Source organism: Vombatus ursinus, unplaced genomic scaffold (genome assembly GCF_900497805.2).
Source record: "Vombatus ursinus unplaced genomic scaffold, bare-nosed wombat genome assembly UNPS02014790.1, whole genome shotgun sequence".
NCBI lineage: Eukaryota > Metazoa > Chordata > Mammalia > Diprotodontia > Vombatidae > Vombatus > Vombatus ursinus.
Genome location: NW_020954568.1, coordinates 1,706,944 through 1,731,698, shown reverse-complemented (window position 1 = coordinate 1,731,698; position 24,755 = coordinate 1,706,944). Strand labels below are relative to the sequence as shown.

The following is a 24,755-nucleotide window of genomic DNA, read 5'->3' as shown; positions in this document are numbered from 1 at the left end:
AAATAATTGCTCTTTAATCTACACACTGGGTGAAGGGGACAGAGAGAATGACACAGAGGTAGGGAGAATGGAAATAAACATTTATTATGCACCTACTATGTGCTACCCACTGAGCTAAGCATTTTATAAATTTTATCTTGTTTGATCCACACAACAATCCTGGGAAGTAGATGATATTATAATCCCCATGTTACAGTTGAGAAAACTGAGACAGAGGTTAAGTGACTTGTATAAGGTCAGCCAGGAAGTGGCTGAGACTAGATTTGAACTCAGGCAGGTCTTCCTGAGCCCAGGCGCAGCACCCTACCCACAGTACCACCTAGCTGCCACACCAGTAGTTTCACCTGACCAGTTCAGTCTCTAACATATTCCTCTTGTCCGTGGAAGAGCAATGTTAAAATAAACCTTTGTCCTCCATCAATAGATATTATGAGTCATTTGTGAGTGGGAAAAGAAAGAGGTCTCACTCAATACAATACATTGGTACAAGTATGAGGAAAGGAAACTCTCAAGGGAATTGTTGCTTCTGAGTCTGCTATTCCTAAGGCAGCAAATGGAGGCAGGAAACCAAGAAGTATCTAAGGATTAGGAAGAAATGAAGCATGAGGCATCACGCCTGGACTGGGAATGACCAGACAGAAAGCTCTGGGACCATCTTGGACTCTTCATTCTCACTTAATCTATATATTCAAACTATTTCCAAGTCTTGTCGTTTCTACCTCCACAACATCACTAATTTACATCCCATCTCTCTCTTCAAACAGTGACAATCAGGGGTCAGGCCTTCAGCACCCAAATGTGTTTTTCTACAAAACAAATCTGCACACATCATTCTCAAATTTCAATAAACTTCAATGTTCCCTCTCATGACCAGTATCCAATTGGAACTTCTCTGTTTCGGATTAATAGCCATTCCTAACAAAGCCAGAACATGCTTGACAGTTTTATCAATCGCCTCTCCTCTCTATACTCACTGCCAGAATTACTTCCTGTTGGTTCTTATCATATCTAGCACTCTCACCCACACATTTGTGGTGCTCTCTCCAAGGCCTGAAATGCACTCTCTCCCCAGCTCCATCCCTCAGAATCTCTCATGTCCTTCAAGGCTCAGTTCAAGCAAACCCTGACTGCCTGAGTCATCCTCCAATTCCTACTGCCTTCTACCCTCATATTGTCTTGTATCTAGTTTCAACATAAGACCCCCTTAAATGGTACCTCCAAAAGATAGGCCTGTGTTGTGTGTTGTGTGTTGTGTGCAGCATATTCAAAGAAATGCTTGGCCCTCAATTGATGAGAGAATGCTGGCCATGATGTTTCATACCTAAGATGAGAGACAGACATGAGGTAATTGGAAACAGGTCAATAGAGACCTCCAGGAGGGTAGTTAAAGATAGAGATTGAAGGGCACACTCAGGCCCTTCTAGTTAGAAACTGGTGTGAAAGCCTGGCCCACCACATCCCTTGAATTCCAAGGCTTGTAGCCCTAGAGACTGCTAAGAGTAGACTTCCCCTAGGTGAGAGAACTCTATCCCCTGATTGGAACTGAGACCTGATCTCTCTCTGAATAGAAGAGGTCACTGACTCTAGGCCATTCCTTGCTATATTCTCATCTGTAGAACTTCTCTGATTTCTGCTGGCTTTTGCTGAGACAAATGACTTACCTGCTATTCACTATTGGTCTTTGTTGTGTGCAGGCAATGTGAGGATGGCCCATCTCCTGCTCTCTGCAGATGTGGATTTGACCTCAGATCATACCTATCCATGCCCCCCTGTGAGCCATGTCTCTACATTTACACTACTCACACATATGCATAGCCTATATATGCATCATTCTAAACATACCTATACACATGTTTTCACTACCTCTAAACTCTTTGAGAGGAAAAATTTCTTCAGGTTTTGTCTCTTTATCCCCAGCAGCATTCCTGGCTCTTAGCAGGTGCTGTACAAAATCCTACTTGATTGATGGACCTACATTTGACTGAAGAATAAAGTGAGGCTAAGGCAAGGAGAGTGACTTTTCTATAATCATTCAGAAATGCAGTGTTGGGGCGAGCGCAAACCTCTTCTGTGATTAAGCATACTGCTATATTAATCATATCATGATGTGCCTTGTAAGTGTATTTCCCAGTGTTATAGATCCCAAATGACTGGAGAACAGTCACCCCACCTCTCTGTCACTGGGGATCCCTGCCTAAAGATGATGTTGTGAAGGAAGGAAAGATAAGGACAAGACCTGAGACCCTAAGGAGAGTGAGAAGACCAGTGGTAGTGTGTGCTGTTGATTATGACTGGCCCAATATCATTATCTCTGCTTGCCTGCAGGAGAGATTGTGATACATACGTGAATACATATATTCAGCAGTACATCTGTGTATACACATGTGTGGCATGTTTATAAATAATATTACTAGTGGTATTGAGAATATGTGTACATAAACATGCTTACCTATAAATATACATGTGAATATTTGTGTTAAGAATATTTTCTGAAAGCTAAAGATGCCTATGGACTCCTCCTCTTTAAGAATAATTTCTTAATAAGTGAAAGAAATACTGAAATTCAATTAGGCAGTTAAAATAAAGATAATTTCGGGGCAGCTAGGTGGCGCAGTTGACAGAGCACCAGCCCTGAAGTGAGGAGGACCTGAGTTCAAATCTGGCCTCAGACCAAACACTTGGCACTTACTAGCTGTGTGACCCTGGGCAAGTCACTTAACCCCAATTGCCTAAAAAACAAAACAAAACAAAACAAAAACAAAAAAAATAAAGATAATTTCCCTCCCTCCAAGTTCATAGAACATCCAAAAACTATTCATGGACCCTAAGTTAAGAGTGCCTGGCAAAAATAGAAATATATGTATGTATGTAAGTGGGAAAGAATATGTATACTATATTGTATGCATGTATATGTACATTCCTATAAGTTCATATTTGCATATTGCATTGTACATTTTGTGAATAAATAAGTGGATATACTTTTCTTCCTTATTACAACCTTAAAATCCAGGGCTCCTGCCCATTCAAGTCTCACACCAATACCTACCTGTATTCTAAGGGAATTTGAGGCTCTTGGATTTCCATGGGCAGCTGAGCCAACAGGAGAATGCTCAATTTCACTTTCAGAAAAGTTCTGTGAGAGCTAGAAAGGGAGCTAATGAACCAGGGGGCCCAGAGGGGACATTTCTTCCCTAAGTTGCAGGAACCATGACTGATAACTATGCAAGGATAATGGAAAGACCAGTAGATTGGAGATAATGGATCAGACCAATCCAACAGTAATTCCTCTAATGCCCTTATGTACGGGTTGATGGTTAGAGAGAATCAAAGTCTTTACCAAAGAAACACCATTTAGGAAGCTTTATCTGGACTTGAAGGCTTTGGGGAGTTCATCTCCAGTGTTTGGGAAATCCCCACCTTTGGTGCCTGAAAGCAAATGGAAAATCTCTTTTCCTGGGCCCATGTAATTCAGAGGAGAGGGAGGGCAATATAAGGGTAAGAGAGGAACTGTCCTGAATCCTGCCCCTATCCCACCCCTCATGCCTCAGTGTCTGTCCAAGAGATTCCTGAGAAGGACAGGTACAGGCATCAGGAGCAGGACCAGGCACAGCAGCCATCAGGAACCTGGAGAGGAAAAAGGAAGTTCTCCATCTGGGGCCTTGTAATTCTTTGTCATCCTTGGATCTACTCAAGATTTCTCTGTGAGTTTAATTCTTTCTTCATACATTTACATTGATTGCTTCAATGTGCACAGCTGGAAAACTGGTCAGTTTGGGAAATAGGGGGCCACAGAAGTCTCTGCTGCTGTTTTCTGATGTTTTCTTTTTCCCTTGGAGGCAAGGAGCAGCCCCCAGCCTTCAGACACTTTTACATATGGCCCCCAGAAGGGAGGGAAGAGTTCTTCTGGAGTGCTTCAGAAGCCCCTACAGCCCCAGGGTGTGAAAGTTCTTGTTCACAATCCTTCAAGCCCAGGCTCTGGCTCAGTGGGAGTAGACCCCATATCTCCTTGATTTTCTCCCATTCTCAGTCTGGATGAACAGACCCACCTTTCCCCAGGCATTTGTCCCTAAAGGACAGCATTTCTCAATAAAGAGAAACTGAAGCCACAGCGCTCAACAATCCTGACACCTGCAGTTGGTCATGTTCTGTGCTGGTCAATTTCCTGCTTTGGCAGAGGTGAGCACCTGCTGCTGCATCCTCCCCCCCCCCCACCCACTCTCAGTAGAATATCAGCTGCCTCAGGGCAGGGACAGTTTCATTGTCTTTGTATTCCCAGCACCAAGCCCAGGGGTGCAAATTATCCTGGGTCCAGCATCCCAAAACAGTAAGTATTAAGCAAGAGTTTATTGCAGTTTGGCATAGAAAACCGATAAAGAGCTTCTTGCATTTCCTTCCCTCCTTTCTAGAGGTAGAGACCACGGATGTGGAACACTGCGTAGTACGCTGTTGGACTTAGTTCATATGATGGTTAGTTGTGGTAAAGGATTTTTTTCTCTTCATTTTTTTATTCTTTGATTTTAAAAATTGACTCTGGGTGGGGGACAGTATGTTGAACAGTAAAAATAATGTGAAAGAAAAATTTATTGATAGAAATTTTAAAATATTAATAAATAAATGATTTAATCATTTATGAATTAACAAATAAGTAAATGAAATAAATGCATGCATACATACATACATAAATTTTTAAATGTATGTCTGTTGCATTGAATTAAATGGTTCACCCCACCTTTAGGCCTGCCACATGGGTTGTAGAAGGAAGCCTAGCTCTATATACTCTTCTACAGTCTGAAGAAAGAGCAGAAGAGAGAGGAAAAGCAGCAGCTAGGTGGCGCAGTGGATAGAGCACCAGCCCTGAAGTGAGGAGGACCTGAGTTCAAATCCGGCCTCAGACCAAACATTGGCACTCACTAGCTGCGTGACCCTGGGCAAGTCACTTAACCCTGATTGCCTCACAAAAGAAGAGAGAGGAAAAGGAAGGGTGGTTTGGAGTGTAGTCAGAGAAGAAAGGAGAGGCAAGTGTACCCTCTGACATCTCCAAGAGGACCATCTCTATACCCCACTACCACACCATGACAGAAGAAAGGGTAAAAGAGGAGAATGGAACAAGAATTTATTAAGCACCTACTATGCACCAGGCACATAGCTGGCACAGGTAGGTGGTGAAGTGGATAGAGTGCTAGGCCTGGAGTCACGAAGATACATCTTTTTGAGTTCAAATCTGGCCTCAGACACTAGCTGTGTGACACTGGGCAAGTCATTTCACCTTGGTTACCTCAATTTTTTCATTCGTAAAATTAACTGGAGAAGTCAATGGCAAACCACTCCGGTGTCTTTGCCTAGAAAATCCCAAATGAGGTCAAGAACAGTCAACACAAGTTAAAAAACAACTGAACAACAAAAACGTGCCAGGCACACCTTACCAATACTACTTCATTTGGTCCTCCCAAAAATCCTGTGAGGAAGGTGCTGTTAGTGGCCCTGTTTTACAGCTGAGGAATCTGAGGCAGACAGAAGTTAGGTGACTTGTCCAAGGTCACCCAGCTAGTAAGTGTTACAGACTAGATTTAAACTCATTTCTTACTCTAGGTCCAGGGCTCATGTAACTGCAGCCTAGAGAGGGAATGGGGAGGAAGAGGCTCTAACTCCTTAGAAGGGGGACGGGAGTAAATCTCTGGAGAAGTCCCTGATGCACTTCATTGTCTTTGTGTCCCCAGGGCGTCTGAGAGGAGCTGGGCTTCTTGGGGCTGGGACCAAACGCCATGGCTGTGTCCCCTGAACCTGGGCTGTGGAAATATGTTTCTGGCAATGCAAGGGAGACAATCCTAAATGAGACTAGAGTTTTTGGGACTGAGGTACCTGGAGAATTTGATTTAGTTAACTGGGTGCGGATACTTTCTCTGGTCATAGTCAGTGTTGGGCTGGTGGGGAACAGCCTCGTCCTGTGGCTCCTGGGCTTCCGCATCCCCAGGAACCCCTTCTCCATCTACATCCTCAACCTGGCTGGGGCTGACACCCTCTTCCTTTGTGGACAGTTTGCGCTCTCCATCCATGGATTTCTTGAGTATCTGAGACTTTCGGTCATGGGCCTGCTCTATGTCACATCCACATCCTACACAGCGGGCCTGAGCCTCCTGGCTGCGATCAGCACCCAGCGCTGTGTAGCCGTGCTCTTCCCCATCTGGTACAGATGTCACCACACCAAGCACACGTCTGCGGCAGTGTGTGCTGTCCTCTGGGCTCTGGCCAGCCTGCTGTGGCTATCACTTTTTTTCTTTTGTACTTCTTGGTATAATTCTCATCTGTGTTATGCAGTCCCCAGAGTGCTGGTCGTCTGGTTCTTCCTCCTCACATGTGTGCTGTGTGTGTCCAGCCTGACTCTGCTGCTGAGGGTCCAGTGTAGCTCCCAGCGCAGGCAGCCCTCCAGGCTCTACCTTCTGGTCCTGCTCACTGTCCTTGTGTTCCTGCTCTGTGGACTGGCCCCTGGGATTGAAATTATCATGCTGCTCTTTGACGTAATGTTCAAGCCTCTTTGGCTCCCTATGATCCTGGCCTGTGTGAACAGCAGTGCAAACCCCTTTATTTACTTCTTCCTGGGCAGTCAAAGGCATAAAAGAAGGAGGGAGCCCCTCAGGGTGGTCCTGCAGAGGGCCATGGCAGATGACCAAGAGTCAGAGGGTGAATCAAGGGAAACTCCCCACACCAGCACCCTGGAGACATCACCCTGAGGCTAAGAACAAAATGCTCAGACACTGAGCCCAGGAAATGAGCCCCCTGCCCCCAAAACAGAGGCAGCACCTTCCCACCTCCTTAAGAAGTGCTTTCACACACACACACACACACACACACACACACACACACACTTCTTATATTGGTGCCTATGATTTGAACTCTTAAGTGATTAAAAAGCATTTATTAAGCACCTACTATATGCCAGACAGTGTACTAAGCACTTCACAAATATCTCATTTAATCCTCACAATATCCCTGGGAGGTGGGTGCTTCATGATCCGCATTTTACAAAGGGTTTCAGAAGAGCAGTTTGGTAAAAAGTTGTAAAACATTTTTAGCAAGTAATGATTGTAACTAACAGGAAGGACTAGCCCTAAATATGCACTTTACATAGTTTAAAATGGGCCCATTCCTTAGAGCATGGAGAGTGGTGCAATTCAGGCCAGAGAGAGAACTTGATTTTCTGTCTCTCTATCTCTGTCTCTCTGTCTCTGTCTCTGTCTCTGACTCTGTCTCTCTCTCCCTCTCTCTCCCTCTCTCTCTGTCTCTCTGTTTCTGTCTCCTCCCCCACAATGGGCTCTTCGAATGCATAGTCCATTCTGACTCAGAAGCCAACAGTAAAAATAATTTCATCAATACTCATCTTTGAGGCTCAAGGAGAAACTTCCCAGTCTCTAAGGGCTTGGAAGCTGCCTGTCCCTCCCACACCTCCAGCTAGCTAGGCAGGATGGCCCATCTCCTAATCTCTGCAGATATGGACTTGACATCAGACCATATCTATCCATGCCACCTTTGAACCGTATCTATATACATAGTTTTAAACATATCTACTCCTGACTCTTGGGTAGGTTCTTTGAGAGTAGAAACTGCTTTCTGTGTTGTCTCTTTAACCCCAGCAACTAGCAGAGTTCTTGGATCTTAGTAGGTGCCTTACAAAATACTTCTTGATTGAGGGACCTCCATTTGACTGAAGAGCAAACTGAGGCTAAAACAAGGAAAGTGACTTGCCCATAGGCACACAGAAATGCAGTGTTGGGGCATGATTTAAGCCCACCTCTCTTCTGGGATCAAGGACCACTCTATTCACTATATCATGATGCACCTTGTAAGCAGGTTTCCCAGGAATACAGTGTTATTGATCACCATATGACTGAGGGGCAGATCCAATGTCAGACTTTATTACCCTATCTCTCTGTCACTGGGGACCCTTCCCTAAAGATGGTGTTGTAGAAGGAGGAAAGATTAGGACAAGAGAATGAGGAGCAGAGGCCCTAAAGAGAGGGAGAGGACAAGTGGCAGTTTCTACTGTTGGCTATGACTGACCAAGCCTGAAAGAGAGATGGTGATAGAGGCAAGTACATAGTATGTGGTTATGTATATTCAGGAATACATACCTGTGTGTGTGCATGTGTGTAAATAGCATTTCTATAATTATATGTGGCCATATGTACATATACATGCTTATATATGAATATACATGTACATCTGTACCATTAGTGTTTTCAGTAGTCTACTGACAGCTATAGACTCCTCTTTTCAGAATAATTTTCTGATAATTGAAGGAAATACTAAAATTCAGCTAGGGGTTATTGAAAACAAAGATATTTTTCCCCAGCAAAGTTCACAGAACCACAAAATTTATTCATGCATCCCAGGTTAAGAGTGCCTGATGTAAGTAGAAATATATGTATGCATGTAAGTGTGTATGAATATATATTATATTGAATGTATATCAGTATTTATATATGTATATTGTGTTGTATATTTTGTGAATGAATAAATGTGTATAGGTAGGTATGTGTGTGCGTGTATATACTTTTTCCCTTTAAGAACCTTAAAATCAGGGCTCCTACCAGTCTAAGCCTCATCCCTATACCCACCTGGAATCTAGGAATATCTGAGGCTCTTCTCAATTTCCCGTGGAAAGCTGAGCCAACAGGAGAAAACACAAGGACCACTTTCAGAAAAGTTCTGTGAGAGCTAGGAATGGAGCTAATGAACCAGGTAACCCACAGGGACCATTTCTTCTTTAAATTGCAGGAACTACGACTGATAAGTACCCAAGGGTGATGGCAAAGACCAGTGAATGGGGGATAATGGGCCACACTAATCCAACACTAATTCCTTTAATGCCCTTGTAGGCAGACAGGTGGTTAGAGAGAATTAAAGTCTTTACCAGAGAGACATTATTTAGGAAGGTTTATCTGGACTCGAAGTCTTTGGGAAGTTCATCTCCTGAGGCCAAAATTTGGCAAATCCACACCCACGGAGCCTGAAAGCAAATAGAAAGTCTCTGCGCCTAGGCCTATGCAATTGGGAGAGAAGGGAGGGCACTATAAGGGTAACAGAGGAACTGTCCTGAATCCTGTCCCTATCCCAGACCTCAGGTCCCAGTGTCTGGCCATGAGACTCCTGAGAAGGGCAGGTACAGGCACCAGCAGCAGGACCAGGCACAGCAGTCATCAGGAAGCTGGAGAGAAAAAGGGAAGGTGAGGGAGCTAGGTGGTGCAGTTGATAGAGCACTGGCCCTGGATTCAGGAGGACTTGAGTTCAAATCTAGCCTCAGACACATAATCCCAATTGCCTCACCAAAAATAAAAAGGGAAAGTCTCCATCTGGGGCCATTCCCTGTAATTCTTTGTCATCCTTGGATCTGCTGAATTTTCCTCTGTAAGTTTAACCTTTTCTTTATCCATTTACATTGATTCTTGTAGTGTGAACAGCTGGAAAACTGGTCAGTGTGGGGAAAGGGAGTCACAAAAGTTTCTGCTGCTGTGTTCTGATGTTTTCTTTTTCCTTTGGAGGCAGGAGCAGCTGGCAACCTTCAGACACTTTTTAACATGGCCCCAGAACAAAGGGAGAGTTTTGTTTGAAGTGCTTCAGAAGCCCCTACAGCCCAAGGGTGTGAAAGTTCTTCTTCCCAATCCTCCAGGCCCAGGCTCTGCCTCAGGAAGAATGGACCCCATATCTCCTTGATTTTCTCCTGTTCTCAGTCTGGATGAACAGACATCCTTTCACAAGCATTTGTTCCTTGAGTTTATCATTTGCCAATAAAGACAAGCTGAAGCCATAGCAACCAACAATCCAGACAGCTGCAGTTAATTATGTTCTGTGCTGGCCTACTACCTGCTTTGGCAGAGGTGAGGACCTGATGCTGTAACCTCCTCCCCTCTGCCCACTCTCAGTAGAATATCAGCTACCTCAGGGTAGGGGCAGTTTCATTGTCCTTATATTTCCAGCACCAAGCTCAGTGGTGAAAGTTATCCTGGGCCCAGTATATCAAAACAGTATGTAATGAGCAAGTGTTTATTGCCATTTGGTACAGAAAACCAATAAAGAGATAACTGCATTTCCTTCCCCCTTTTCACAGGTCTGTGGATGTGGAAAACTATATAGTATACTGCTGGACTTAGTTCATATGATGGTTAGTTGTGCTGAAATATTTTTTCTTTTCTTTTTTTAATTCTTTGATTTAAAAGAAAAGACTCTGCTTGGAAGACAATATATAGAACAATAAAAATTATGTAAATGGAAAAGTTAATAGAAATTTCAAAATATTAAGAAATAAATGGATGAACAAATTTATGAATTAATAAGAGTAAACAAACAAATAAATTCATGATTACATACATTAAATTAATAAATAAATCTCTGTTGCATTGAATTAAGTGGTTCAGCCTACCCTTAGGCCTGTTAGCATAGGTTGTAGAAGAAACCCCCACATACTAGAGAAAAAGCAGAAGAGAGAGAAGAATGAAGGGTGAGTTAAAGGTGATGACCAGCACATACATGTGGTTAGAGAAGAAAGGAGAGACAGGTGTGCCCCTGATCTTCTCCAGAAGACTCATTTCTATACCTCACTGTCACATCATGACAGGAGAAAGGGAGAAAAAGGGAAATGAAACAGGCTTTTTTTAAAGGCCTACTATGTGCCAGGCAGAGTGTTAAACACTTTGCAAATGTTACTTCATTTGATCCTCTGTAGAACCCTGTGAGGTTGATGCTATTATTGGCCTCATTTTACAGTTGAGGAACCTGAGGGAGAGAGATGCTAAGTTACTTGTCCAGGTACACACAGCTAATGTGACTAATGAAAAGTTCGAGAGACATAATTTCTGGGTAATTAATAACTGATTTGTTAACTATGGCTAGCAAATCATAGATTGAGGTCACCGCCCTGCCTAGAAGCCAAAGATGCCGCCTGGAGAGTATTGAGTGTTTCAAAAGTCTTTGCAAAGAGAGGTGTGCCTGAGGGTGGAAATCAACTCTGATTGGATAACATTGTCAACGAGGGGGTGGACACAGAGATGGGCCAAAAGCTTTCAGCTCCACCTGCTGAGGGTGTGATGAGGTTCAGCAGCCTCAGTATCTGGACAAAGGCATCCATCTCTACCCAGTCAATGAACAACGAACAATGGTGAGGTAAGAATGACAGCTAGGTGAGATTCTCTTAACCCTAATTGCCTTCAGAGGCTGACAACCTACAGGAAATGGGTTTCTGAATGAGGAGATAGGAAGGGGAAGCCTTAATCCTCTTTGAATAATTGGTTATTAATGGGAGTGAAGCAATTTCTCTTACTAGTTAAGTGTCTGAGACTAGATTTTGACTCATTTCTTACACTAGGACTAGGTCCACACTTCTGTGCACTGTGGCGCCGCCTAGCTGACAAAGAGAGTGAAATAGGAAGCTTTGACTCTTGAAGATAGAGACCGGAGTAAATCTCTAGAAAAGTTCCTGAAGTCCCTTGTCTTCGTGTTCCCAGGGCGTCTGAAAGGAGCCGGACTTCCTGGGACTGGCACCAACCAACGTGGCTGTGTCCCCCACACATGGGCAGCGGGAATATGGTCATGACAACGCAAAGGAGAGAAGTGAAAAAGACAGGGTAGTTCTTGTGATATCTATAGAATCTCGGGGGGTGACTGGATGGAGATCCTCATTCTGGTAATAGCCGGGGGTTGGGCTGGTGGGGAACAGCCTCGTCCTATGGCTCCTGGGCCTCCGCATCCCCAGGAACCCCTTCTCCGTCTACATCTTCAGCCTGGCCGGAGCCGACGCCCTCTTCCTCTGTTGCTCCTTTCTGATCTCCACAAATAACTTTGCTAGACATTTTTGTTCTTTTTTAACATTCACAGTAGGATTCTGCCTAAAATGCGTGTTCTTTGAGCCTTCTGGCAGAGATCAGCACCGAGCGCTGTCTAGCCGTGCTCTTCCCCACCTAGTACAAACCTTCACCTCCCCAAGCGCACGTCTGCGGTGTGCTCTGTACTGCGGGTTCTGGCCAGCCTGTTCTGGGTAAAAGTTTCCGTACTTTGTTTTCACGTGCTTGCTGGCTATTTCTCTCGCGACTTTTTCATCATCCAAGACGTGTAGTTCATCCTCCTCACTTTTGTACTGTGCGTGTCCAGCCTGACTCTGCTACTGAGGGTCCAGTGTAGCTCCCAGCGCCGGCAGCCCCCGAGGCTCTACCTCCTGGTCCTGCTCACGAAACTCGTGTTCCTGCTCTGCGCCCTGCCCTTGGGGTTCGAAGGTGTAATATGGCACTTGGGCTTACATCCCATGCCTAATTGGCTCCATCAGTGCCTGGCCTGTGTGAACAGCAGCTCAAACCCTCTCATTTACTTCTTCCTGGGGAGCCAAAGGTATAAAAGGAGGGAGCCCTTCAAGGTGGTCCTCCAGAGGGTCCTAGGGGACGAGCAAGAGTTGGGAAGTGGGACAAGAGACAACCCCCACATCAACAGCCCGGAAACCTCATCCTGAGGCTAAAAACAAAATGCTCATATTGGAGAGCCCTGGAAATTAGCCCCTTGCCACAAGCCCAACTACAGACCCCTTCCCCCTCCCTGGCAGGGAAACCAAGATTCCCTCTTCCATCCCTAATGTTAGTGCCTAGGGTTTGAACTCTAAGTGGTAAACAAATATCTATTATGCCAGGCAGCTGGATGGTGCAGAGGATAGAGGTCCAGGGCCTGGAATGGGAAGAACTGAGGTCAGAATTGGCCTGAGACACCAACTGTGTGAACCTGGGCAAGTCAGTTAACCATTTACCTCAGTTTCCTCATCTATAAAATGAGCCAGCCAAAGAAATGGCAAACAACTCCATTTTCTTTGCCAAGAAAACCCCAGATGGGATCACAAACAGTCACATGACTGAACAACAAGACTATACCAGGAGCTGTCCTAAGTGCTTTACAAAGAAGGCATTTAATCCTCACAATATACCTGGGACATAGGTGCTCTCATGATATTCATTTTATACCTGAGGAAACTGAGTCAGGCAGAGGTTCAGTGACTTACCCAGGGTCCTAAAACAAGCAAGTGTCTGAGACTGGATTTGAACTCAGATCTTCCTGACTCCAGGCCCAATGTTCTGTGCACTTTGGAGCTCCCTAGCTTGCTGGAGACTCCTTTATTTAGGGAGTAAGGTCCAGACTCATGTGTCACCAACCCAGAGGAAGGTTACTCCAACAAATGGCTACTGTCCCTCCATTGAAGACTAGGGTAAGAGGAAAAATATCCTCTAAGGCCCCCTGTCTCCGTCTCCCCTCCTTGTGAATCTTTGTAAATGAAGGCATAGAGTCAGGGGTCAGCCTTCTCAAGGTTCTGTGGGCCATGCACCTCCATTTTTCTTCTCTCAGGCTAGACCCACGAGGTTCCCTCAGGCCTCATTCCTCCTCCTGCTCTAAAAAGAGGAGGTTCCAGCTCAGCCATGTCCACCTCCATTCCCTGTCAGTGCTCCTTTCCCTTCCCCCCTCCCACTCCCATCATAGGAGCTGAGCCAAATGCTTCTCTCCCTGGAAAGGTCAAGGCTGGGGCTCAGCATCCTCTCTTGTTTCCGGTCTGTTTCTCCAGGTCTCAGTCTCTCTGAGTCTTTGTGTTTCTAGGTTTCTATAACAATCTCGATTGCAATCTCTCTTTCACTCTAAATGACCCAGTCCCTGATGAAAGCAGGTATTGTAGGGATGTTATAGGAGACGGCACACCCTAAGGAGACCAAAGCAGGGGAAGGGGACACATCATCTCACACATGTACATATCACACACAACACACATATGTCACACAGCACACACATTGAACAACAATCTCCTATGGAATGTCCTGACTGTGAGAGATCATTCAGCCTTCATCTGATTCTTCCAGTGACAATGACCTTACTCTCAGTGGTTTCAGGTCCCATATTTTACCTGGTCCTGCCACAGACTGGTGTGATCATATGATTTTTAAACTTTTACTATTTTTATAATCAATCATGTTGATAGTTTTCTTTGTGTTAAACCATCACTGCTTTCCTGGTATAAATCCCACTTGGTCATAATATATGATCCTAGGGGCAGCTAGGTGGTGTAGTGGATAGAGCTCCAGCTTGACACTTAACTAGCTGTATGACCCTAGGCAAGTCACTTAACCCCAATTGCCTCACTCAAAAAGAGAGAGAGAGAGAGAGAAAGAGAGAGAGAGAGAGAGAGAGAGAGAGAGAGAGAGAGAGAGAGAATGAGACATTATATATGGTCCTTGTAATATATTGTTGTAATCTTTTACCTCATATTTTATTTAGAATTTTTGGATCCATGTTCATTCATGAAATTGGTTTATAATTTCTTTCCACTGTTTTTACCCTTCCTGGTTTAGGTATCAGTATCATATTGGTTTCCTAAAAGGAGTTTGGTAGGATCCCATATTTCCATATTATTCCAAAAAAAATATTTAATGTTGAAATTAATTTATCTTTAAATGTTTGATAGAATTCACTTGCACATCCATCAAGTCCTGGTGCTGATGGTCTGTCCAATGACCTTTTTTCCAAAACAGGTTTATTTAGATATTCTAATTCCTCTTCTGCTAATCTAGGCAATTTATATTTTTGTAAATAGTTTTCACTTACTTAAATTGCTAAGTTTATTGGCATATAATTGGGCAAAATAACTCCTTGTAATTGATTTAATTTCATCTTCATCAGTGGTAGATTTGCACTTTTCATTTTTGATACAAGTGATTTGGCTTTCTTCTCTCCTTTTTTAAATCAAATTAACCAATTATCTATTTTCTTAGGGTTTTTTTCTTAAAATCAGTTCTCAAGTTTATTAATTCAATGGGTTTTTTTACACTCAATTTTATTACTCTCATCATTAATTTTTAGGATTTCCAATTTAGTGTTTAATTAAAGATTTTTAGTTTGTTCTTCTTATAATTGCATACCCCATTTACTGGTCTGCTCATTCTCTATTTTATTGATGCAAGTATTTGGAGATATAAATTTACCTCTGATTCTTGCTTTTACAGTGTCCCATAGGTTTTGGTATCTTGTTTCATTATTGGCATTTTCTTTAATGAAATTGTTGTTTCCATGATTTGTTCTTTAACCCACTCATTCTTTAAGATTAGGTTGTTTAATTTCCAATTAGTTTTTAATCTATGTTTCTGTGGTCTCTAATTAAATATAATTTTTATCGCATTGTGCTCTCGAAAGAACACTTTCAATTTTTCTGCTTTTCTGCTTTTAATTATAAAATTTTTATGTCCCAATACATGGTCAATCTTTGTAAAGGTACCATAAACTCCTAAGAAAAAATGTATATTTCTTTCTTTTTCCATTCAATTCTTTCCAGATATCTATCATATCTAGCTTATCTAAAATTTGATTCATTTCCTTAACTTCTTTCTTATTTATTTTTGGTTAGATTTATCAAGTTCTGAGACAGAAACATTAAAGTCGCCTGCTATTTCAGTACTACTATCTCTCTTCTCCTCTAGTTCATTTAACTTTTAAAAAATTTAGATGCTATTATATTTGGTGCATATAAGTTCAGTATTGATATTGCACCATTGTTAATGGTATCTTTTATGAAAATATAGTTAACCTACTTATCTCTTTTAATTAAGTTTATTTTGGCCTTAACTTTGTCTGAGATCATGATTGCTATCCCTGCCTTTTTTGCATAAGCTGAAGTATAATAAATTCTATGTCAACCCTCCATTTTAACACCGTGTGTATCGCCACTTTTAAAATGTGTTTCTTGTAAACAGTGTATTGTTGGATTCTGATTTTTAAACCATTCTGCTATCCATTTTTATTTTAACTTATCCAGCAAAATTGAGTATAATCCTTATTTTTTTAATGGACATTCAACAAACTAAACAACTTTCAGGTGTTTATGACCAAAAGGGCAAAATAAAATGGAAAAATCAATATGGAAGATCTAAAAGGAATATATGGAAAATGTTAAAGACTAATTACAAAGACTCATTAAGGTCAAGCAGTTTACTTCTTAAATATGAAAATGTTCCCAGTATTCTTAAACCTACAATCATTACTACAGTAGTTTAAAAGAAAGGTTGGGGCTGAGTTGAGTATGATGGGTGAGCCTAAAAAACAAAATTGGGGAAGAAAAAGTAAAAAGGAGCAATGACCTCATACAAAGGGAGCATGAAAGGGAAAACTGACACAGAGGAAGCTGTGCGGTAGTGCTGCACCTTCTTATTGGATCTTGGTTAAAGAGGGAAGGAACAACACAAACATATAAAAGGGCACTTAAAATCTTCTAAACTTATAAAGAAATAAAAGGAGGAGGGGACAGGATGAAGGAGGGACTTTTAGGAGGCTATATAGATTAAGAATTAGGAGGGTGGGGGAGTGGATAAGGGTAAGACTCTTAGTGGGAATAAGGAGTATGAACATAAGGGAAGAGGATAAGGCAACAGGGAGAGGGTAAAAGGAGAGGCTGAGAAGGACAATAGTGAGTAAAAAATAGGGTGGAGGGAAATTCAAAAATAAGAATTATAACTTTGAATGTGAAATAATCTATTTAGATGTTAATGATGGGTAACCTAGAAGAGAGTTAGATGTGAGCTCTACATGTGGAATGAGTCCATTTAGCATAGTTGTGGCTGCCTAAAAGATGATCAGTAAATTTCTAAAGCCATTAGCATTCCCAGTATGCTCTTCTGTGTGATTCCAGCGGACACTAGCAGGAAGGTGAATGCAACAGCAATATAACTGACTTAGAAATCTAGATCTGAGACAGGAATGTTTGACCCCAGGGGAGAGGCCCAGGGAGCAGCCAGCATTATGATGCCCACTGATCAGGGAGGGGCCAGGAAATAGCTCAGGAAGGTGTTCCTGCAAAAACAGGGTTTCTGAAGATCAGTTTGATAAAAGTTATTAAACATTTTAGCATGGAATCATAATTATAACTAACATGAAAGTTTGCAAAGCATTTTACATAGCTTGAAAATGGGTCAATTCCTTAGAGCATGCACAGTGTACTTAATCTTGAACCAATGCAGTGCACTGATGCCAACAAAAAAGGGAATTTCATTATCATGTCAGAAGCCAAGAGTACCCACTCAAGGAATCCCTGACCATGTTCTGAAAGGGGCAGATGAAAGTCCATCAAGCACATCTAGAAGAGGCTTCACTGAGAATCTTAATGAGTTGTCACAAGATCAGACAGTTCCCTCATTATACCTAGAATGAAGGTGCTACTAATGCTATGGTTTTCCCCATTTTAGACATGAGGAAAATCAGAGAGGCTTAGAGAAGCTGCATTAACTGCCCAGCATCATAGATTTAGTAAGAGGCAGAAGTAGAATCCAGATTTTCCTGACTCCAAGTACCCAAAGATGATGGATGGGAAAGACCTGTGGATTGGGGATAATGGGCCACACCAATCCAAAAGTAATTCCTATAATGTCTTTGTGCAAAGTCAGGTATTTAGAAAGAACTGAAATATTTACTGGAGAGACACCATTTATGGAGTTTATATGGAGTTGAAGGCTTTGGGGAGTTATCTCCTGAGGCCAAAGTTTGGGAAACCTTCACTCTTGGTGCCTGGAAGCAAATAGAGTCTCTGATGTTAGGCCTATATAATGATGCATCCTCTTTGACCCAGCAATACCATTTCTAGGTCTATATCCCAAAGTGATCATAAAAATGGGAAAAGGACCCACATGTACAAAAATGTTTATAGTAGATCTTTCTGTTATGGTAAAGAATTGGAAGTTGAGGGGATGCCCATCCATTGGGGAATGGCTGAACAAGTTGTGGTATATGAATGTAATGGAATACTGTTTTGCTGTAATAAAGGAAAGACTGTATGAACTGATGCTGAGTGAAGGGAGGAGAACCAGGAGAATATTGTACACAGTAACAGCCACATTGTGCAATGACTGACTTTGATAGACTTTGCTCTTAGCTCTTCTCAGCAATGCAAGGATCTAAGATATACTGTTTCCTCTTTTTTCCTTCTGTTTTATTTTGTTTCTTCTTTCTTGTGGTTCCTCCTATTGGTTCTAATTCTTCTTTACAACAAGACTAATGTGGAAATATGTTTAAAAGGAATATATATTTAGAGCCCATATCAGATTGCACACCATCTTGGGGAGGGAGGTAGAGAGGGAGGGGAGAAAATTAAAAACTCAAAAGCTGATGGAAGTGATTGTTGAAAACTAAAAATAAATTAATTAAATTAAAGAAAGAGGGGAAAGGGAGAATGGAAGAGGTTTTTATTAAGCTCCAACTAAGTGCCAGGCAGAATATTAAACACTTTACAAATATTACCTCATTTGATCCTCTGAAGAACCCTGAGATAGGTACTGTTATTGGCCCTATTTTTAGAGTTGAGAAACTTGAGGCAGGCAGATCTTAATTGACTTCTCTAGGATCAAACAGGTAGTAAGTGTCTGAGGCTAGATTTGAACTAGGCCCAGGACTCTGTGTACTATGATGTCACCTAGCTGCCCATGAAAGAGAGGGAGTGGGGAAGAGGAGGCTCTAACTCCTGAGAAGGGGGAGGGGAGCAAATCTCTGGAGAAGTCACTGATGCCCTTCTTTGGCTTGGTGTCGCCAGGGCGTCTGAAAGGAGCAGGGCTCCCTGGGGCTGGGACCAACCACTATGGCTGTGTCCCCTGCACCTGAGCGGTGGGAATATGTTCACAACACAAGAGAGAGAAGCCCAGATGGGAGTTAAGTTCCTGGGGCTGAGGCTCCTTGAGAATTTGACTTAAGTGACTGGATAAGGATCTTCTCTCTGCTCATTGCCCTGGTTGGGCTGGCAGGGAACAGCCTCGTCCTGTGACTCCTGGGCCTCCGCATCGCCAGGAACCCCTTCTCCGTCTACACCCTCAGCCTGGCCGGGGCCGAAGCCCTCTTCCTCTCCGCTCCTTTCTGACCTTCATGAATAAGTTTGCTGACATTTTTATTCTTTTATAATATTCATAGTAGGACCTTCCTCCAATATGTGTTCTACACTGTGCGCCCGTAGCGTCCCGGATGCGATCAGCACCGAGCGCTGTCCACCCGTGCTCTTCCTCCTCTGCTGTTCACGTCACTGTCCCAAGCACACGTCTGCTGCAGTGTGAGCTGTCCTCTGGACTCTGACAAGCCTGCTCGGGGTGGCAGATGTGGTCCTTTGCGTTTCTGTATGCAGTCACCACTTCTATAGCGCCTTCTCCATTGTCCACTTCGTGTGCTTTTTCGTCCTCACCTGTGTGCACTTTGTGGCCAGCCTGACTCTGCTGCTGAGGGTCCGGTGCAGCTCCCAGCGCAGGCAGCCCTCCAGGCTCTACCTCCTGGTTCTGCTCACGCTCCTCTGTTCCCGCTCTGTGGCCTGGCAATGGGGTTCGGGGAACCCCCCTATGTAGCGTTTCTACATAGTTTTCATGCCTCTTTGGCTCTCTCAGCTTCTGGCCTGCTTGAACGGCAGTGCGAATCCCCTCATTTGCTTCTTCCTGGGCAGCCAAAGGCATAAAAGAAGGAGAGAGCCCCTCAGGGTGCTCCTCCAGAGGGCCCTTGGGAATGAGCAGGAGTTGGGAGTGGGGCGACCCACAGCCTCCCACACCAACACCTCAAAGACATCATCCTGAGGCTAAGAACAAGATGTTCACACAGAGGAGCTCAGGAAACGATCCCCCTGCTCCTGGTCCAGCTGTAGCATCCCCCCATCCCTGGGAGAGTAGCCAGGATTCCCCCCTATCCCTTATGTTAGTGCCTAGGGCTTAAACTCTAAGTGATGAACAAGAACTTAATAGTTGTCTCCTCTATGCCAAGTAGTTAGGTTGCCCAATGGTTAGACTGTAGGCCCTGAAATCAGGATGACATCAGTTCACATCTGGCCTCAGATGTTTACTAGCTGTGTGACCCTGGGCAGGTCACTTAATCCTGTTTGCCTTCATTTCCTCATATATAAAATAAGCTGAAAAGGAGACCACAAACCACTCCAACATCTTTGCCGAGAAAACACCAAATGGTATCCTGAAGAGTGGGATGTGACTGAAACACAATATGCCAGGCTCTGTACTGAGCACTTTACAAACATCTCATTTAATCCTCATGATATCCCTGGGAGGTGGGTGCTGTCATGACCCTCATTTTATACCTGAGGAAACTGAGGCAGGCAGAGGTTCAGTGACTTGTCCAGGCTCCCAATGCTACTAAGTATCTGAGACTGAATTTGAACTCAGATCCTCCTGACTCCAGGCCCAATGTTCTGTGCACTCTGAAACTGCCTAGCTGACTGGAGGCTCCAGGATTTACTGTGCCTGGAGAGGGAGGTCCAGGACCTCATGTGTCACCAGCCCAGAGGAAGGCCATTCCAACAGATGGTGACTGTCCCTGTCCTGGAGAGTAGAGGAAGAGGAAAGACACCATCTGAGGCACCCTGTCTCCCTGACCTCTTCTTGTCAATCTCTGTAAATGAAGGCATAGAGTCAGGAGACTCCTCAAGGTTCCATGGGCCATGCGCCACTCCCATCTTGTCTTCTTCTCTCAGGCTTGATCCACAAAGTTCCCTCAGGTCTTCTCCCCCTCCCTCCATCCCTCCCCTGAACAGAGGAGACTGCAGCTTAGCCATGCCCCCCCTTCCCCTCCATTTCTTCCTAGTGCTTCCCTCTTTTTCCCCTCCTTCCCCCCACTCCCATCATAGGAGTTGAGTTAAATACTTCTCTGACTCTAAAGGTCAAAGCTGGGGCTCAGCATCCTCTTTTGTTTCCAGTCTGTTTCTCCAGGTTTCAGTCTCTGAATCTCTGAGTTTCTCTGTCTCTGTGTCTCTCTCTATTCCAATCTCTCTTTTACTCTGCATGACCTAGTCCCTGATGAGGTCCCTGTGTGGGGGAAGGTATAGTTGGGGTGTTTGTTATGTGACAGGGAACAACCTATTGAGTCCAGAGAAGTGGAAGGGGACACAGCATTTCACACATGCATATCACACAACACACACACACACACACACACAACCACACACAGTCAGAATCTCCTCTAGAATATCCCAACTGTGAGAAACCATCCAGGCTCAAAGAATCCTCCAGTGATAGTAACCTCACTCTCCTCAGTGGTTTCAGGTCCCATATTTCACCTGGTGCAGGAACAGAATGGTGACAGGGCATCCTCATCTCCTCTTGTCATTTCTTATGTGATGGGCATGATTACAAGCATTAATAGTCACCAAGGCAGGGAGTGTCATGGGGTATCCATGGCACCCAACACTCCTTGGTCATGCCATATTAATCACTGATACTGATTGACTGTGCCCTCAGCTCCTCCCATGGTGACATGATTGACTCATTGATAGATATAAACAAGCCCCAATAAGGGAAACCTACAGAGTGTGAGACATTTCCCCAAATTTAGGAGGCAGAGAAGGGAATAGGCATTTACCTAGTGCCTAATAATGTGCCAGGTGCTGTGCCAAGGACCTTACACATGTTTCCTCATTTGATCTTCACAACCTTGCGAGATAGGCGCTGTTATTACTTCCATTTTACAATTAAAGAAAATGAGACGATAGAGTTCAAGTGACTTGGCCAGGGTCACACAGCTATTAAATGTTTGAGGTCAGTTTTGAAGGTCTTCCTGACTGCAGGCCCAATACTCTACACCATCTCTCTAGCAGCTAATATTTGACACTTTCTGGTCATTGGAAAAGGGATTCCCTTCACCACACATGCCCCACTAGGCCAGTGATTAAGGGAAATTTTAATCATAGACTCACAGACATAGTTCAGGACTCTATTTGATTCAATTCTGTTCAGAGACGGAAGTCTTGTTCCTTAATTAGGCCTAGACTCCAAGACTTGTCCTGGCAAAGGCTCAAATAATGATAATATCTGTATAATAATTAGCACAGTGCTTAGCACATAGTTGACCTTTAATAAATTCTTCTTCTTTTCCCTCCCCAACTTTCCAGAAAACAAAGCAAGCATGGCCTTCTCCTGGGACATGGAGCTGAGAGGGGGCCTATGGCTGAATCTGTGATTTTATTAATGAAGCAGCAAGCAGCCTGCTGGTCTGTGCCTTGACCATTTCTCCTGTCTTTGTTTCTGCCTATATTACTCCAGCCTGACAGAGAGGGAGCTGGAGACATTTGTTTTCTCTCCTGCCTATGGACCAGCAGGGAGTAGAGAGGCCTGATTTTGCAGGTTTTCTCCCTTTCTCTCTCTCTCACCCCAGTTGCAAACAAGTGAGAAGTCCATGTCCTCCTGTCCAAGCAGAGCCCTCTGGGCTTAAGACAGATGTCAGGTAGAACCCACTGTAAGATTTCTGTGAATAATTGCATGATTTCTACATTTAGGATTATTGTTAAGGATTCTATTTGTATTGTGGAGTTGTCATTATTAATCACCGGGGTGTTTTGGAGCTCATAATGACACTCCAGGTATAATGGTTCTGTTCATACTGGATTAGAATCGTCATCCTGTAGGTAAGAATTCCCCAGTTCCTCTTTTCTGATGGACCTCATTCAAGGTCCCTCTCTCCCTCTGTCCCTCTTAATTCTATCTCTGTCTCTCTCTGTGTCCCTCCTATACCTGTTTGTCTCTCTCTGTCTCTGTCTTTGTACTCTTTAGTTGGATTTCAGCTTCTGCATTGCTAGGAGGCTAAAACTAAGGCCTCAAGGCCCCAGGAGTCCCAATGACATGACAGTTTTAGGGGTATAGGAGATTCACAACTGCTGAAAGTGAGAGGTCCTCTGAATTCCCAGTCATCAGACTCATTGGGAGTGAGAGAAGTGATTATTTTCCTATCATATTAATAACCAGTTAATAAATTAGGATAGAGATTTTTCCCCTTTATTCCCTCATTCAGGGACCAGCCCCTGTAGGACAGTCAATCAGTATCTGAAGGACATTGCTGATAGATGAGATTGCTGAATCATCTGGGTATATGCTTCTTAATCTTTGGCCAACCCAACAAAGACCTTACAAACAGAATCTAATCTAGGTGAATTCTTGCCCTTAGGAAGTAAGTCTATGCCCTTGAAGACCCTCTGTTAGAATTTATGTTGACCTAGCTTATGAAGGAGAAAAACAACCAGTGTGGTCTGGGTAGAGATGAATTCCTTTCTCCAGATTGCCAGAGGCCACTGAGTCTCATGATCAAGCCATGTTCTCAGCAGGAGGAACTGAAAACTCTTAACCCACCTCCTCATTAAAATGTCTACCCCTCACATTAATTATTCACCAATCAGGGTTGAGTTTTACGTGTTCGGGCACCTCCTTTCCCAAAGGAATTTAAGCATTCAAAGCCATCTCCTTGGCTTTGGTTACCAAGAAAGACCAGTGACCATCAATTTATGGATTATCAGCTGGTCTAATTAATAAATTGATTCTTATTATTTGGGCTTTTCATTCATCTCAAAAGGAAAGCAGAAGGCAAAGGGAATGATCATTTCAATAGTGCCTATTATAAACCAAACACTGTACTGAGGTTTACTAATGTTGTCTCATCCGACTTGGAGGTGAAGACCCATTAATAGAATATAAAATAAATCATCTATTTTCATGTCAATAATGTATCTCCTAGAGGAGAGTTGGACATGAGCCCTTCATGTGTAACAAGTCCATTTGGCATTGGCTTTGCATACCCTGAGAGATGATCAATAAAGCTCTCAAGCCATCAGCATTTCCTGTATGTTCTTCTGTGCAGTTCCAGTGGACCCAGACAGGAAGGGGAGCACAGGAACAACATAACTGACTTAGAAATCTGGACCTAAAAAGGGGAGGGGCCTAGGGAGCAGCCTGCAGGAAGATAACACCTTAAAAATAGCCTGACCCAAATGGCAAAAGTGGTCCAAAAAGCCAATGAGGAGAAGAATGCCTTAAAAAGTAGAATTGGCCAAATGGAAAAGGAGGTCCAAAAGTTCACTGAAGAAAATAATTCCTTAAAAATTAGAATAGAGCAATTGGAAGCTAGTGACTTTATGATAAATCAAGACACTGTAAAACAAAACCAAAAGAACGAAAAAAAAATAGAAGACAATGTGAAATATCTCACTGGAAAAAGACAACTGACCTGGAAAATAGATCCAGGAGAGACAATTTAAAAATCATTGGACTATCTCAAAGCCATGATCAAAAAAAGAGCTTAGATATCATCTTTCAAGAAATTATCAAGGAAAACTGCCCTGATATTCTAGAACCAGAGGGTAAAATAGCAATGGAAAGAATCCACCAATCACCTCCTGAAAGAGATCCCCAAAGAAAAACTCATAGGAATATTGTAGCCAAATTCCAGAGTTCCCAGGTCAAGGAGAAAATACTGCAAGCAGCAAGAAAGGAACAATTCAAGTATTGTGGAAACACAATCAAGATAACACAAAATTTAGCAGCTTCTACATTAAGGGACCAGAGAGCTTGGAATATGATATTCTGGAGGGCAAATGAGATAGGATTACAGCCAAGAATCATCTACCCAGCAAAACTGAGTGTAATCCTTCAGGGGAAAAAGGGGACATTCAGTGAAATAGAGGACTTTCAAGCATTCCTGATGAAAAGACCACAGCTAAATAGAAAATTTGACTTTCAAATACAAGACTCAAGAGAAGCACGAAGAGGTAAACAGGAAAGATAAATCATAAGGGACTTATTAAAGTTGATCTGTTTACATTCCTGTGTGGAAAGATGATATTTGTAACTCGTGAGACAGTTGTCAGTATTAGGGTAGTTGGAGGGAAAAAAATCATATGTGTAGATAGATAGATAGATAGATAGACAGACAGACAGACAGACAGACAGACAGACAGACAGACAGACAGA

At 43.2% G+C, this 24,755-nt stretch overlaps 1 protein-coding gene and 1 pseudogene across 1 annotated transcript in view; both read left to right on the top strand.

Moving 5' to 3' along the window:
• Positions 1 to 6,728, top strand: part of LOC114047759 (mas-related G-protein coupled receptor member X1-like) — a 20,177-nt gene extending 13,449 nt beyond the window's left edge. The window contains exon 2 of the mRNA XM_027868685.1: positions 5,936 to 6,728. Within this exon, the coding sequence (XP_027724486.1) occupies positions 5,936 to 6,728 (793 nt within the window). The remainder of the gene's footprint in view (positions 1 to 5,935) is intronic.
• Positions 6,729 to 11,656: 4,928 nt separating this feature from the next.
• Positions 11,657 to 24,755, top strand: part of LOC114047758 — a 19,717-nt pseudogene continuing 6,618 nt past the window's right edge.